At 37.6% G+C, this 15,426-nt stretch overlaps 1 protein-coding gene across 2 annotated transcripts in view; it reads right to left on the bottom strand.

Moving 5' to 3' along the window:
* Window positions 1–15,426, bottom strand: part of ADK (adenosine kinase) — a 269,560-nt gene that overhangs the window by 222,299 nt on the left and 31,835 nt on the right. For both annotated transcript variants that reach the window (XM_036385322.2, XM_036385323.2), the window contains exon 3: window positions 11,829–11,882. In XM_036385322.2, the coding sequence (XP_036241215.1) occupies window positions 11,829–11,882 (54 nt within the window). The remainder of the gene's footprint in view (window positions 1–11,828; window positions 11,883–15,426) is intronic.

Below are 15,426 nucleotides of genomic sequence, written 5' to 3'. Positions count from 1 at the left end.
TTGGCTTAAATGTATCCCATTCCTCAAGAACATCACCTTCCCTACAAACAACTGTATTAGCAAAGGCAGGCTGTCATCCAAACTTGTTTTAAACATTCATCTGCAAAGCTCAAACACAGATCACAGCAGACAGAATTACCTTTGCCCAGCCTTCATGAAGTTACAGGTGGAGGATGACTACTTTACTACTGGTGACCTCTATACATAGGACTTTCTTGCAGCAGATCCTCACAAAATCTTTTAGGGGGATAGGGGTGGAGATTTCATGCCATCCACATTATCACGGAAAGTAAGTTAAATAACATAACAATAGCACCATCCAGTGGCAGTATCTTCCCTTTGAGATATTCATCACTCACAACACTTAGCATGAAGCAACTTCAAAAACAGGTAAGCAGGGTACTTCCATTTGTAATCCACGGTTTTTTGAGCAGCAGCATCCAGAGAATATAGGGGTCTTGGTAGAAAATGCAGTACTAGCAAAAAGTTTGAAAAGAGCAACTGCACATACAAATAATTGGGGAAAAATACTGAAAAAAGCAACAAATATAACTGTCCAAGTTCATAAATATTGCAACATCTGTAATTCAAGTTGATTCTGATACTGAAACTTTCTAATATGTTCACTGAAAGTTTAAAATACTTTTATCTGAACTAGGCCGCTCCTTATTGCTTTTTAGGCGGAAAATTATTCAGCGTCTTCTCAGTATATACTTTAAAATTAAAGACCCAAACAAAAAGATAAACCTGGCCATTTCCACTAAAAAAAAATATTTGAACAATGGTACCCTGTGTATCTTACACTGCTTGTTCCTCCGTCCATTTTTTTTATTCATATTAATTTAAGATTTTCCCTTCTATTCACTTGCTTGATGTCCCATTTCCTCAGAAAAAAAAGTATATTTTCAGTAGCAGAGTGGTAACCTTTACTCATGGTAAGCACCGGTGGCAGAGCCAAAGGAAACCCCATAAAACAATAAAGGGGAAAAAGGCTATTGCACAGTAATTGCCAACTGCAATAACCAAGCAACAGAAATAAAGAAAGTACTTGTTTTAAGGATGTTTTCAAAGTGTTTTTCTCAGAGTAGACAGTAAATAAACAGTCACAAAGTTTAATAGTTCAGTGTCCAACCCTTGACACAGGCACATCCTTCCAGCTTAGGAAGGATTCCCATAAAATGTATCAACCAATAACACTGTGTATTTGGACAACTAAGATGCAATGATTTTCCCTTCATTGTGAAGTGGGATATTCACACTGCAAAGTTTAAACAAAGCTCCTGTTTGTTTCTAAACATTCTCATAGCTGCTGCTTGAATTCTAACCCAAATTTTTTTTCTTAGAATTCAAGAAATCTGTGCAGGACTGTCAACAGATGGAAATTGGTAGGCTTACTCACTGATGCATGCAGACTGATATATTACTGTTGTTGAGTGCTAGAAATGTTAGCTCAAGAGATCGCCTACTTATAGAAAAGTTCTTTAAGTTAGTTCAGAAGCTTTCAACAAATCTGTGAGAAAATTTGTCACTACAGTTTAAAATCACAGTGTTAACTGCTGGAGTTGCATAGCCTATTTAAATACTCAATTTAAACTTAAAGCACCCAACACATTTTTGTGCTAATACTGAATTTCCCCAAATATTTTTTCCCATAGGAAAAGACTGTGATTCTGCCCTCCAATCTTTGATAGTCCAATATTGGACCTGAACTACATTGAGGACAAGCAAGACAGGAGAACATATATGTCTTCAGGGTGTTTTACATAGATATTAGAAATAAGAAATTGAAATTAAGTAATGCCATTATATTGCCACTGTCTGTAGCTCTCTTGTCACTTCCCTCACAACGAGAGCCAGTGACATCAGTTAAAGAGACAAGATCAGGCCAGGACTGACATACTGGGTGCAGGGTGGTTCAGACGCTCAAGTGGCACAGGCAGTTTGTGTCCGTCACCTCCCACCCACCCCTGCACTCGCCTGTGTAAGGTCTGTGTGTTTCAGCTGCTCAGCAGAGACACTGGCATCTGCAGCTGCAACTGCACCAGCTGACTCATGTGACCAGAAGGTAGCACTGAATCCCTTGCAGCAGCTGCACTCCATCTGTGATCGCTGGTTGGGGACAGAAGCTGCAGTGTGCGTCAGTTGCTGTTTCCACTTCTTGTAAACAAGGGTCATCTGATCATACAGCCACAACAGCATCAGGGCAGGAGACCCCCTTCAGAATAAGCAGATGGCTCCATCCTTCAGACACACAGCTCCTGAATGTGCAGCAAGTTTCCCATGCAATTTAGAGCCAGCTACATTCCCTGTTTGCTTTGGCCACAAATCCATAGAATTACAATCTTATCTGGTACAAAGCTTCAAGAACAAATCAATTTAGATGTCTGAGAGACGTTTACATGAGACAATGATTATTGAACTATACAAGTATGTAGATCAGACAATATTTCCTGGCAAGTCTTCAATACTATTCATGAGCAAGAGGAAAGCAAAACAAACATATCTCTCTGCAAATGCAAAACTGCACATCCATACCAAACACATATCTTTAAGACTGCTAAGCAGGAGCTTCCAGATGTCCTGATTAAATCAGATGGTCAACTTGATGCGACCTCTTTCATCACACTACTAAAATGGCTAGATTCTCAATATTTTCCTCACACTACAGGCTACTCTGTCTGCTCTATGTTTTTGCCTGTAGGGGTGCATGGGTGCACAGAACCTTACCCTAGCCAAAATACATGTGCACATTCTCTTTGCGCACAGCCTTGTCCTATATAGCTGTCCTGGCTCCCCTGCTTAGAACCACTGCCTTTTTACCCCCCATTGTGCATTCTGTAATGCATTCTGTGCATTCTGTAATCCATCCAACTCCCTCTTCCCTGTTATGGGCAATAGCTCTCTGTTCCATCCTGCAAGCAAACCTTTCAGTGGGAATGAAGGAGCACACCATTACAAGTAATGTAGTAAGATTGCACTGTCACCACATGACATCTTACTATTTTCAAAGACCCTTAGAGACAGCTAGACAAATATCTGCCAGGAATGACAAAGATGCATCTCTAGTTGGATTGGGGGATTGAAACTAAATGATCTCTTGAGGTCTCTTTCTACAGTTCTATGAAAGGAAAGGCAATTAATGGACAGCTACTAAATTATTTTCACACAAGCCATTTAATCTGCTCTGATAGATGACCACCTTTAAAATAGCAGAATTCACTATTCTGAGCACTAATTGGTACTCTTGGGGCTAAGCTTAACTCAGAAAAGACTGAATGGGCAATAGAGACTTATCTGTTCTCTCAGTTGCTAACAAACTCTACAGCTTATTTTACATTTTATTTGTGGTGCTTACATCTATAAATGAGGATACTTTTAGAGCCAAATTAGCAAAGAGAGTGATACTGCATTAACTGCTTTGGAAATGGAACATCTGATGTGATTCTGCCATTTTTATAATAGGGTAACAAGCAGGACATCAGTGGGCATTCTCTGGCAAGTCAATTCTTAAGAGCTTCACTAAAAAAAAGACTTCAAGTGAGAAAATTGAAGTGCCAGCACAGGAAGAATTTATACCATGTTATTAATTGCACACAAATGTCACAAAAATAAAGCTCATTACCTGATTATTTAGGAAAAATGCTGGCATTATATCCTAATTATGTCTCTTATGGAATTATGAAAAAACAATATGCAATAAATACACATACTTTATTGATGTTAACAGAGCAGTCAAACACAAGTGCCACCAATAAATAAGTTCTATTCTTAAAATCCTAAGAGTTCACAAAAGCCTCAGGCTACTCAAAAATCAAATGAAATGTGCCTGCATTTGAAAATTCAATTATAGTGTATTTTCTATTACAGTAACTTTTTCGGTCACTAAAATGCAAAAATATTGGAAGTTTAAATTTTCCATCTACTCTCAGGATCATCCAAAAAATTACTAAGAATTAAATAATGAATATTTTTATTCTCTTTGGCACTGACCATTGACTTTAAGATAATCATACCAGCAAGACATTAAAAACCAGAACAAAATCAAAACTGATTTTAGAGAAGAGATGATTACACTCTTATTCCAGGTTTTGCAATTACACTTAACCAGTTAACACAGCAATCAGAACATGAAAGATGTTTGTGGTCTGAATGACACAAAAAGCCCTCCCAAGCCCCACCTCACTCAGGTGTATCTCATCTCAAGCTCAAACTGCATGCATGCAAAATTTGCATTTCTTACCTCCACTGGTTTTAAGGAGCCTCAGTGAAAGCAGTAAGCCCCCTGACCTCAGGCTTAGAAGTGTTTAAGCAAAAAGATAACAGTGCACTGTCAAGTCCTTTGAAGTGGTTAAAAGCTTTAGACATTTTACACCTTTTACAACAGGTTTCAAAGAGCTGCCAGCGAGGTGGCTGCTGCTCAAAGCACCCCCTCAGCTGGTGGCACTCCCAGCACTGACCGCACCCTTTGCCAGGGCTTTGGAACAGTGCCTCCACTTCAACAGCTTTGATGTTATGTCACTAAAATCAGAACAAAATCAGAATTAAAACGGGATCTGCCAACAGATTATCTGAAGGCTCTCCTTCACACGTAGTATACTTCAGGCAGTAAAATTAATGTAATTCCACAAAATGATTGGGCGGGCATTAGCTTTTATTCTGATTCTGGTGCTATGACTAGAGGACTGTGAGCAGAATACATGTAAGAAACACAGTAAGAGAATAGAATAAAAATCCCATGTTAAATTCTCACTCTTTGTTTTAGAATATGCAGTTCTTGCTGTGTAACTTGCAGCTTGAAGTTAAATAATTACTCTGACAGCTCAAAACCATGCCACAGCCATCTTTAGTACATTCTCTTTCTAAAAGACACTAAGACAAAGTATCTTCTAGGCTATTAAAAGGTCCAATAAATAAATAATAAATTTTAGGAATTTATTATTTATTTATTGGACCACACTTCATCAATACCAGGAGTCAGTGCTGTTGAAACATGAACACCATTTTTTAACAAGTTGTATAAATAAGAAAAGTGCCAACAGAAATCATGAGGGAAGTCATCTTCTGGACAGTCATGTCTTAGTGACTGCCCAAACCGCATTTATTGGAAATGAGCCCCAGCAGGACAGGAGGATGCAGCCATCCTGTGCTGTCTGTGAAGCCTTTGCTCTGCACAGGGTGAGAGGCAAGCTGAAGTGCTTTACAGGAGTTCAGATCACTTGAGCCTTCCAAGTCTGAGAGTTCAGTTCAGGGCTGTGGGCTCTCTGCTCAGTTTGTGCAGGGGGGTGAGCTTAGGAACAGTCAGCAAAAGGAAAAATGTTATTTCCTTGCTTTAAAGCATGTATGTCTAGTATACACTGAGGAACAGTAATCACCATCAGGAATATTATCAAAAAGAAAAACAGAGTAACCTGGCCTCATTAGCTTACTACACAGAGGAACCAAATAGGTGGTCCATGTCAGTCCACCTACTCCTGCAAAAACTGTCAAAGTAAGAAATCATTACAAAAGATCAATTTAATTCAATAATCAGTACTGTGAGGGTTCCTGTAAGCAATTAAATTTGAGTTGGAATATTAGAAAACATCTTTCCCTTGAAGGATCTTTTGATATCTCTTCTGTACCACCTATGATAAGGCTGTGGTAATCAAAGCAGATGACACAAGAAAACCTCTACTGAAGGAAAGAGAAGAAAAATTAATATGTGTGATTTAGAGCAAGACTACAGAAGAACAGTGAATCTGACATTAGAAACTTCTAAGCAAATAAAGTTCAATCCTTTAGCAGCAGTTTTTACACCTTGTATGTGACGTACATAAATATTCTGGATTCTCCCTTGGCTTTCATAGCCATCCTTCTCTTTCCCCTGCAGCACTCCTCCTTCCCACTACCATGGAAGTGTTGTATCACACAACAGCCTCAGATAAGCATCTCAGGCTACAAAACCAAGCTCCCCAGAGGAACATAAGCCTTGCTCTTAACTGCTAGCCATGGCTGTTATCAGAAGTTTTCTTCTATTTTACATCAAATAAGCACTCTGCCATACAAGAATGAATTGACACTGATTTCCAGGAGCCATTTAACAATAGAAACTATTGTAATAGGGCCTTTATAGCCACATAGCAAAGTTGGGCTTCAATGTACTGTACACACAAAGGAACATGAACAGAGGCAAGAGGCTCAATTAAAACACTGTACTGATACATACACAAAGTGTTAAAATACTGATGCAATCTGCTTACCACCCTGAACAAGTATTGTGCTGGATTACTCATTTAACATCTCCAACAGCAGGATGCAATATGACATTATATACTAAAACTAACTTGAAAGTTTTGATTTTAAATTTAAGCATATGTAAAGACTGCTCCATGAAAGAAGTTAAAAGTATTTCTGCTATAACTTGGTACCTTAACTTCTAGAAATTTTATGCAGGACTGCTTCTTACCAAGAATTTCACGAGCTGATTTCTATACTGCTAATTTGCATTGGTGCTGTAATTCAAAATAATTGCATGAATGGTGGACATCCAGAAAAAGGAAGGGAAAAATACAGAGGGAGGAATCTGTAATAGCAATTCTGTAGCTAACCATAAATCGTTCCTTTTGTACATCTGACTCAAGCTTTTACATGTGTACACAGAAGTGACAAAACAATTCAAGAGAAATCAAACTGCAATTTAAAGTAGTTTCTACAGAGGGAGCCAACAACTCAAGGAACTGGATTAAGAAACCATTCCAGATCAGTACAGAGTTCTTCCCATCCATCAAGATCATTCCTACAAGTTTCTCAAATATAGACAGCATATCATGAAGATTCTTACTCTACAGAATTCCCAAGTACTTAATGGAAGTTTAATTAAAGAAGTGCTTAATTACATGTCATGGAACAATCAGAGTCAATATATACAGAATTTTATTTGCTTTGGGAAAAAGTGACAAGTTAGGAGACTAGTTCATTCTAAATTACTCTTTATTTGTTAAAAAGAGAAGTTTAAGAGTTTTCCTCTGTAAAAACTCTAAAAATATTTGATTTTGTAAAAGCGAGTATCAGTTGCACAGTTGTGATTTTTACTGAAGTTCTCAGACAAAACTCTACACTAGAAAACAGGTCAATATGATACTTGATTTAAAAAAAAATGAGGAAGAAATCTAAAATAAAGTCGTGTAAATGTGGGAGCTGGCAGGTTTTTTCATTAATCTGAGCACCTTGTTATAACTGCCATAACAGTTTTCCACATTAATTCATTGCCAAATCATATTTCATAATATATATTAATCTACTCAAATGTAATTACAAGTGAGGCATATTATATGGAGTAACTCAACAGCTGTGACAGATTCATATATCACCTCATCCATACAAATCACATATATTGTCAGCATATGTTGAGAAGGCCAACAAGAATTAAAGCTTCATATTCCTGATATTTTACTCTCTCTTCCCCCTGCTTCCACAAACAACTCACTACCCTCTTTTTCGTCTGTAGGGGGGAAAGAGGATGGATAAAAACCAAAGGTATTTTAGAGAGAGTTCAGCCCAACAGGACAAACCCTGAACCCCGCACATAGGGAAGGATTTCTGCGAGAGCTACCGAAGACACAGTGCCCCCTCTAGTGGCACAGAACACTCGGCTGTTTCCCAAAGCGTTACAGGGACCGCTGCATCCCTCTGGTGACCCCGAATTCACGACCCCCTCCCTGCAAGCTGAACTACCAATAACACAGGGCTGCACTCTCGTTGTGCTTGGGGTCGAGTGCCTTAGATTAGTACTGAAGTACTGGGATAGACAGCGACCAACACGGGGTAGGCCCCGCCCCCACACACAAGGAAACTGCTCTCAACATTCCTGTGACATGGTTCTAATCCCTTTGAGATCCTTGAGCTCTCTGACATACCCAGACTACTTCTAAACCCCTACTGTAGATTTCTCTACTCTTTCCCAAGCTATAGAGTACCCCTGCAACCCCCAAACATCCCTATTATGATGATTGACCTTTCCACTTAAATATCTATACTGCCTAAGCAAAAACAGAAAATATGTACACACCACCTCCTGCCAGATGTTACAGGTAAATCAAAACTCCATCAGTCACCCAAACAGGTTGAGTCCCTCTCTCCCTTGTTCAGCTTCACTGTGAAAAATAGCAAGCATGCAGGTAAGAATGAAATCCCTCTCAGCTAAATGAATCCCCCTCAGCCAACTTGCAGCAGAGCAAGACATCTGCTCTTTCCCTTCTGACCAATACATCAAAAACTGACTGAAGAGAAAGAAAGCTGATATTTACCTTCTTCCTCTTCCACACTTCATGGTCTTGATCTTTGAAAAAGAAAGCTTTAAAAATGAGAAACACAATGAGGATTCCACATTTCTTACTCTCTCTTTCAACTAATTTTCAAAAGTGTCCCATCACAGCCAAAATTGCTTAAGCAAAAGTTTATAAAACTGTTCAACAAAGAGTCAGTCAAAGCTGCACTAAAACAAGTGTTTTGAAGCATTGCTTACAGACCCAGTGGTACTACTGAATTCCAAACAATGTTTTTAAAACTCACAGTGACTGTATTTCAGTCACCTGTATTCATACAAGCTAGTCGAGCTACCAAAATTTGGCTTACAGCCCCTAGTTTAGTAAAAGAAAATATTAGTAAGAAATCCCAACTCCTCTGTCAACACTTACTCTACATGGTGAAGATAAACTCTGTATTAAAGTACTCCTACTTTAATATCAAGACAACTTCCATCACACCCCATCGCTGGCTGCACCTAGCCTAAATTTATTCTCCTAAAAAACTTTGATGCGGAACCATAGTAAAAAAAAGAAAAATCAGTCTAGGCAACAGCATACACAAGTCTATACTTGCTAATATGACCTTGAGTTAAAGCCAATCAGGCCAATTCTGAGAAATAAAAATAGAAACAACTCCTGTAAAAGAACTATACAAAGGGTCAGGAAAAATATTTTTGTTTGTCTCAGAGTTTACATTTTTTTATTTTTCTCAGAAGGAGAAACAATATATGCAACATTAAGGCCGCACCTTATTACGTCCGAGTTTCCCCAGCAATCCTGCAGGACTCGGAGCTGAGGGGGATTAGCTGGGTTAGGGAAGGTGGGAAACATCTGCAGGACATTGCTTGAGCCACAAATGCTCAATACTTCCCTTGTAAAACACCAATGCACACAGAAGATACCACCTTTGTTATTCCCTCTGCAGAACACCAGACTCCCCACTGAGAACAAGTGCGTTGCTCATCTGGTTCCCTACAACATGGGCATGGCTTGGCTTGATCACCAGTGCTGATGGCTTTAACTAATCTGCTAATTTTAATGGAATCAGGTTGAGCTGTGGGACAGTACCCTCCACCCTTCACAAGGTATATTCAAAAATTGATTGGGGTGGGGAAGGAGTAGATATTTCCAGCTAAATTCTGAAAAGAATGCATATATGCCCAAACTTAACAGCTTTAGTGCTAATAAATTGCTGTTAAACAAAAGAAGTGTACACAAAATGAAAAGACAAATTTAGAAGGCTGCTACAGTTGAAGTGCATTGTAAGCAGGGGGGGAAAAAGGTGATCTTTCATACCTTAGTGCTTAAAATAGAAGTTAAGCACGATGCCATGCCTGTAAACCAACGCCACTCTTAGTGGCTGTACTTCTCTCTGTAGATAACTAAGACTCAAGGACTAAAGGATCAAGCCAAGTCAGGGTAGCAGGCTTAGTTACCTTTGGAGGTCAGGAATTCATTACTGAACAAAATTTACATTTTTATGAACAACACCTATACTGAAGTATCTCTGAGAAACTGAAGGACATTTGACAGTCAGATAAATCACCATGATGGATTTTAGATGAAGAATGCCAAAAGAAATCTTCTTTACTACTAGGGAAGACAATATAAAATCTTCTGACATTTCAAAGACTGAAAGATAAATTATTTCAAGTAGGAGGATTTTATAACTGAACAGTAATATGTAGAAACTAACTTTGTATTTGACTTTAAAACATTACAATAGGGTCAGGAGAATACCTTGATTATAAGGGCACTGTACCTAAAAATAAGTTTATAATCACTTCATCAACAGTTACCCTAGTGTTAAGTGGTCTTTCATGTTTCTTAGAACTGGCACTTCTTTAAAATATGAAGGTCTACTTAAACATCAGAAAAGGTTAATTAAGTACCTAACAAGTCATCTACAAGTTAAATCAGAGAATTTAGCTTGAAGGGCTAGAAGTGCTCTGAAGTTCAACAATGTGCAATCTGTTTTGTTCACATGGTCCAAGGAGAAGAGTACACAGCATTAGAAATGTTCCAAAGGTCTCTCCTGAAAACAACGTGACACTGACCTCCAGGAGTTTTTCCCTGGTCAAGTATCCAGTGACATTCAAGATGACAAGATCAGTGGCAAAAGCATGTTCAACCTCTTTCATTATACCCACCAACATATAAATAATCCCAGGAGCTAATGCAGTGTGTACAACAAAACACTAAAGAAGGGCTTCTGTTGCAGCTGATCCATGTAAATCTTGAGTTTTACTGAACTTCCTGTATTCAACAAAATCTAATAAATAACTAGTTTAATAACTAGTTTAATAAAATTAGTTCAATCCTCCATTTAAGAAGTGACTATGCTGGAAACATATCAGTAACAAACATGCAATTTTCCATGTTTGTTACTGATTTGCAATATACCTATAATAAAAAGCTAAAAGATAAATACTTCAAATGAAATAACTCACATCAAAAGGCTCAGTTTAATCAGTATCTATTGAACAAATAAAGCTTGTGTACACAGTACAACTTGTACTGTCCAAAATACAGACCTGCATGTGATTTACCTTGTGTTTAACCCCTCTGAATTTTCTCTGCAGTACTTTTAACACTTGCAGCTCATAGCATCCAAAATGAGTTAATGGGTTAATCAAAGCTATGCTGTCCATAAGTGTTCTATCACTAGAGAGTGTGCTCTGCATAAAACCAATCTTATCATTCATCAAAGGAAACTCATGTTGCCTGTCTCTTGCCTGGAGCTCGAGCAGTTTTAATGTCACAGGTACATTACCATGATGTACTAACTCAAGTTAAATATATTTTTCCATCTTCTAAAAGAACATGGGACATTTGGTTAATAATTAAATCACTAAAACTTTTGGAAAAAAAAATATTTTCCAGAGGAATTAGATCCTTGTTACCAGAATACATTTTTACTGTTTGAAATTTTTGTCCTTTCTAAAAACATCCAAAATTTAAAATGGGAAAACTTGACACCTATAGATGTGAATTCATCTGAAACCAGGTACATTACCTTACACGAGGATAAACTCCATAAGTCTTCTGGTGTATCATGAAATAATGCAAAATAATGCTAATGTAGTAATGGAAACAATCAGTTATGTGCAAGAGCCTGAAGTTTAAAATAGTAAGGAAAAAAAGGGGTGTTATTTTTATATCTAAGCATGTAGATGAACACAAAATGGACCAAATTCCCCAGTATCTCTACCCTGAAAGCGAGAAATGTGAAAGTAATCCTAGAAATCTGTATCTAATTTAGAAATGAACATAGGCATTTAGGATGAACATTTAAATGGTGCATTTAAATTGCAGTAGTACCAACTGCAGTTAATTAAAGAATTTTTAAAAGAAATTAATGAAAGAAGATTTTAAAATCTCTTTTTGTAACAATTAGTCTTCAGACAAGCTTTGCAATTTACAGCAGACAATACTAAAGAGCAAAAGCTAACATTTTTGCTTCAGGTGTTTGACAATAAGACATGTATATACATTAAAAAGTATATAGGTAACATGCATGTATATCATCACAAAAAAGCTTACAGTTCTTTGTGCTTCTCCTCTGCCAAAATTTGGTCATTTGGCTTCAGCCCATACCTTGGGGGGGAAAAAAAAAAAGAAAAAACACAAAGCAGTTACTCACATGAGAATATGGCCATAAAATGAAGTTTTACAGTTTCAAATTATTAAACTATGTGTTTGCTGATTCAGATACAGGTATTGCAAAGACAGTCACAAAATTTTCTAAAAACTTATAACATGTTTATCAAAGTAAACTTAACATCACACAAAATTTTGCTTTATGTGTTGGCTTCAAACTCCACTGGACACTTTGGCTGACACTATCTACCAAAAATCACTGCACTTCATACCATGAACCATACATTAATCTTATAATTTGAATCTGCCAAAACATGAAAGGGAAGATTACAGACAATAGAAACACTAAATGTGGCTGTAGTGTTTCTCCCTGTACCAAATAAAACTATTAAAATAAATACCAAAATAATTCTGTAGAAAAAAATATACTTTAACAACAGGCTATTTAGGGAAACTTCTGCAGCCCATACAAGCAACTTCTGATAAAAGTGAGTGCTTGAGAGAAAGAAACTTTCTTTGCTAGCTTAACCTAATAGCTGATTTAACAGAATAGGTTGCCAACACTGCCTGATCAGAGGGAAAAGAATGCAGTCTCTGCCAGGACAGTCTACTGCCAGCCATGCTGCAGCCTGCACTGTCACTCACTGTGCAAAACCTTTAAGGGGTGACCTCACTTTTGTTCTGCATCAGAGTCAAATCTTCTGAAATCTCAAAATAAATTGCTATAGTATTCTGTGGGGTTTGGGTTTTTTCTCTTGCATTTGGTGGGGTTTTTGGTGGATTGGTTTGTAAGACAATCATTCATAATGTAAGGAGCTAGAAGTCAAGTGTCCATTGGACAGCTCTGCAAGCAGCTATCTGCTCACACTGCTGAATGTTCCCACTGTCCCTTTGTCCTCTGTGTTTGTTCCTTGTTCTAGACAGCTGCAGAACCGTAAGTTATTCCTCCTGAGGGAAGATTCTGGTCACCAACAACTACACTCAATCTATCTTGCAAAATTATTTTTGTTTATAACAAATAGGCACAATATCCTTTCTTTATTCCTTACAGCATTTTCTGATGATACTCTGAAACTCCTATTTTCAGCATCCATTGAAAATGCAATGCTGGACTGTCGCAGACATCTTTTCATTAAACACCCTTCCCTTAGGATTTTTAACTCCTGAGAAGCTGAGAGGCCTCAGGAGCAAAATGTGAACAATGATTATCTGCTGCTGTGAAATGCAAAAGGTGGATCTTTGATTGGCCTATCTTGGATGTTTATAATTAAAGGCCAATCACAGCCCAGCTGGCTCAGACTTTCTGTCCGAGCCACAAACCTTTGTTATCATTCTTTCCTTTCTATTCTTAGCTTAGCAAGCCTTCTGAGATGAAACCTTTTCTTCTATTCTTTTAGTATAGTTTTAATAGAATATATATCATAAAATAATAAATCAAGCTTTCTGAAATATGGAGTCAGATCTCCGTCTCTTCCTCCAACATAAGACCCCTGTGAACACTGTCACACTGGACCAATGCTGGACACCTTCAAGCTCACTAGTGCTCACTGCACTGAGACATACAGGACACTGACTGATTTTTATTGTTTACAAACACAGAGACTTCCCCAGGTTATTTGCTACAGTGTCATGCTGACTTGAATCCATTTATCCACTTTGCTGCTAAATCCTTGGTGTAGACACTCCTAATCAGGATACAGTGGTTCATCCATGTTCTCCTTCCAAGTGCAGGGCTCACGTTTGACTCAGGGTAGGCAGGGTTTCCTGTACAGATTCAGGTCACTGGTTTCAATTGCCCAGTCTTCTTCATACTTTACCATCCTGTCAGTCTTTAAAGACACCAATTTTTACTCTTATGATCTTACATTTATTTCCAACTTCATGTTTTCTGTAATCAACAGTATCAGGCTCTTTTTCTTACATGAAAAAGGGTCTAGCACAATACCAGTCTCTTCATAATGCTGCTACACCTCCCCAATATCTCCATTTGTCTTATCTTAATATGAATTTCACTGATAGCAAATACTCATGTATCAGAGAAAACAGAGTGAGTTACCAGGAAATTCTAAAAGGAACATCTTTCAGAAGTCAAAGGACAGTATCTCTTCTTATGAAACTTGCAATCTAACTTAAAATTAAATCAGGTCCATGTCCAAAGGATTTATCTGTCATAGACAGATACACTAATATGCAATCCATTTTGCAAATGGAGATCATTTTGCCCATTAACAAATATATCCAGAGAAAGTCACAGACATTCTTCATTAAAAATTAAGCTGTGTGCTTTTCCTCTACCAGCAGTCAGACTACGTCAGCTTCGATTGTATACAATTTTCTCTGCTGAGAAACAAAATCTATCTTTAGCTTTTCAAAGCTTCCAGAATATTTGTTACTACACTTTTTTTTTAACCACAATTTTATCTCTACAGTTATTTAGAGGGGGAAAACTCAAACAAATAAAACCTGTCTTACTCAGCCTAGTAAGTCAGCTACTACAGAAATCATGTTACGTAAGGGGAGTGATGTTCAACAGATGTGCGATTTTGGGCTGTGTTACTGACATACCACAGAGGGGCTGGGAGGGACACAGTTGCTACCCCTAAGGTTTGCAGAATGCTTCCTTTGGTGAACCTCAGCTTACACAATCTTTTTCACCACCAGCACCTTTTATTACTGTGAAAACAGTTTTCTTAAAATATTCTTCCTTGATCCCTAAAGACATTGCTTTGATAGAAAGTTGTCAAAGAAAATTTCCCACAAAGGGACATGCTTGAAGAGTTCAAATTTTTATGAGTACTTTATGCATTAAGACGTATATCATATTTCATACACAGCTGCTGAACTATTTAATAAATTTTAATGTGCAACTAGCACAGTGAGCAGCTTATGTAATATTTTCCCAACATGTGTTTCATAGGCAAGATTGATAAACACCAGTTGGGTCTTCTAACTAATGAAGGTTAGATTTGTCACAACTTCTCTAAATAACATTTAGGAGCTAACAATACTAAGTGCAAAATTGAAGCCAAAGATAAGCAATCAAAAAATTTAAAATAAGGACATCTAAACCCTCTAAGCAACCAGAACAACCAATTGTGTATGTATTATAGATTTAATTGCCCAATATTAAACTAGTGAGTAGAAGAGAGCCGTATATGCTATGGAAGTAAGCAAAGGAGTGATCACAACTTTCTTTTTTTCTATTCTTAAATTCAAAGTTCAACAAAAAGTTCAATTCAAAGTAGAACACAAAATAATTATTATTCTTTCAACTATCCAGTAGCAAACTGTGATAGTTTCAAAACATTAATAGTCTCTTCATCACTGCTTGAGGTCCTATTTTAAAAAAGGAGGCTTAAGAGTAAAAACATGCAGAAGGGTCTACAGCCTGACCATATAGGTGCCAGAACACACTGCAGCACCTTTCAAAAATGATACACTGAAGCCCTTTGATTTGTCCTTCACCAACATTTAATCTATGGGAAGAGCAGCCAGTGTTCCAGATACCCTAGAGAAAGGCAGCTGTCCATGAAGCTGGGCA

The sequence above is a fragment of the Molothrus ater genome, chromosome 8 (genome assembly GCF_012460135.2).
Source record: "Molothrus ater isolate BHLD 08-10-18 breed brown headed cowbird chromosome 8, BPBGC_Mater_1.1, whole genome shotgun sequence".
NCBI classification, from domain to species: domain Eukaryota; kingdom Metazoa; phylum Chordata; class Aves; order Passeriformes; family Icteridae; genus Molothrus; species Molothrus ater.
The sequence above is the reverse complement of the archived record's forward strand: the minus strand, read 5'-3'. Positions and strand labels throughout refer to the sequence as shown.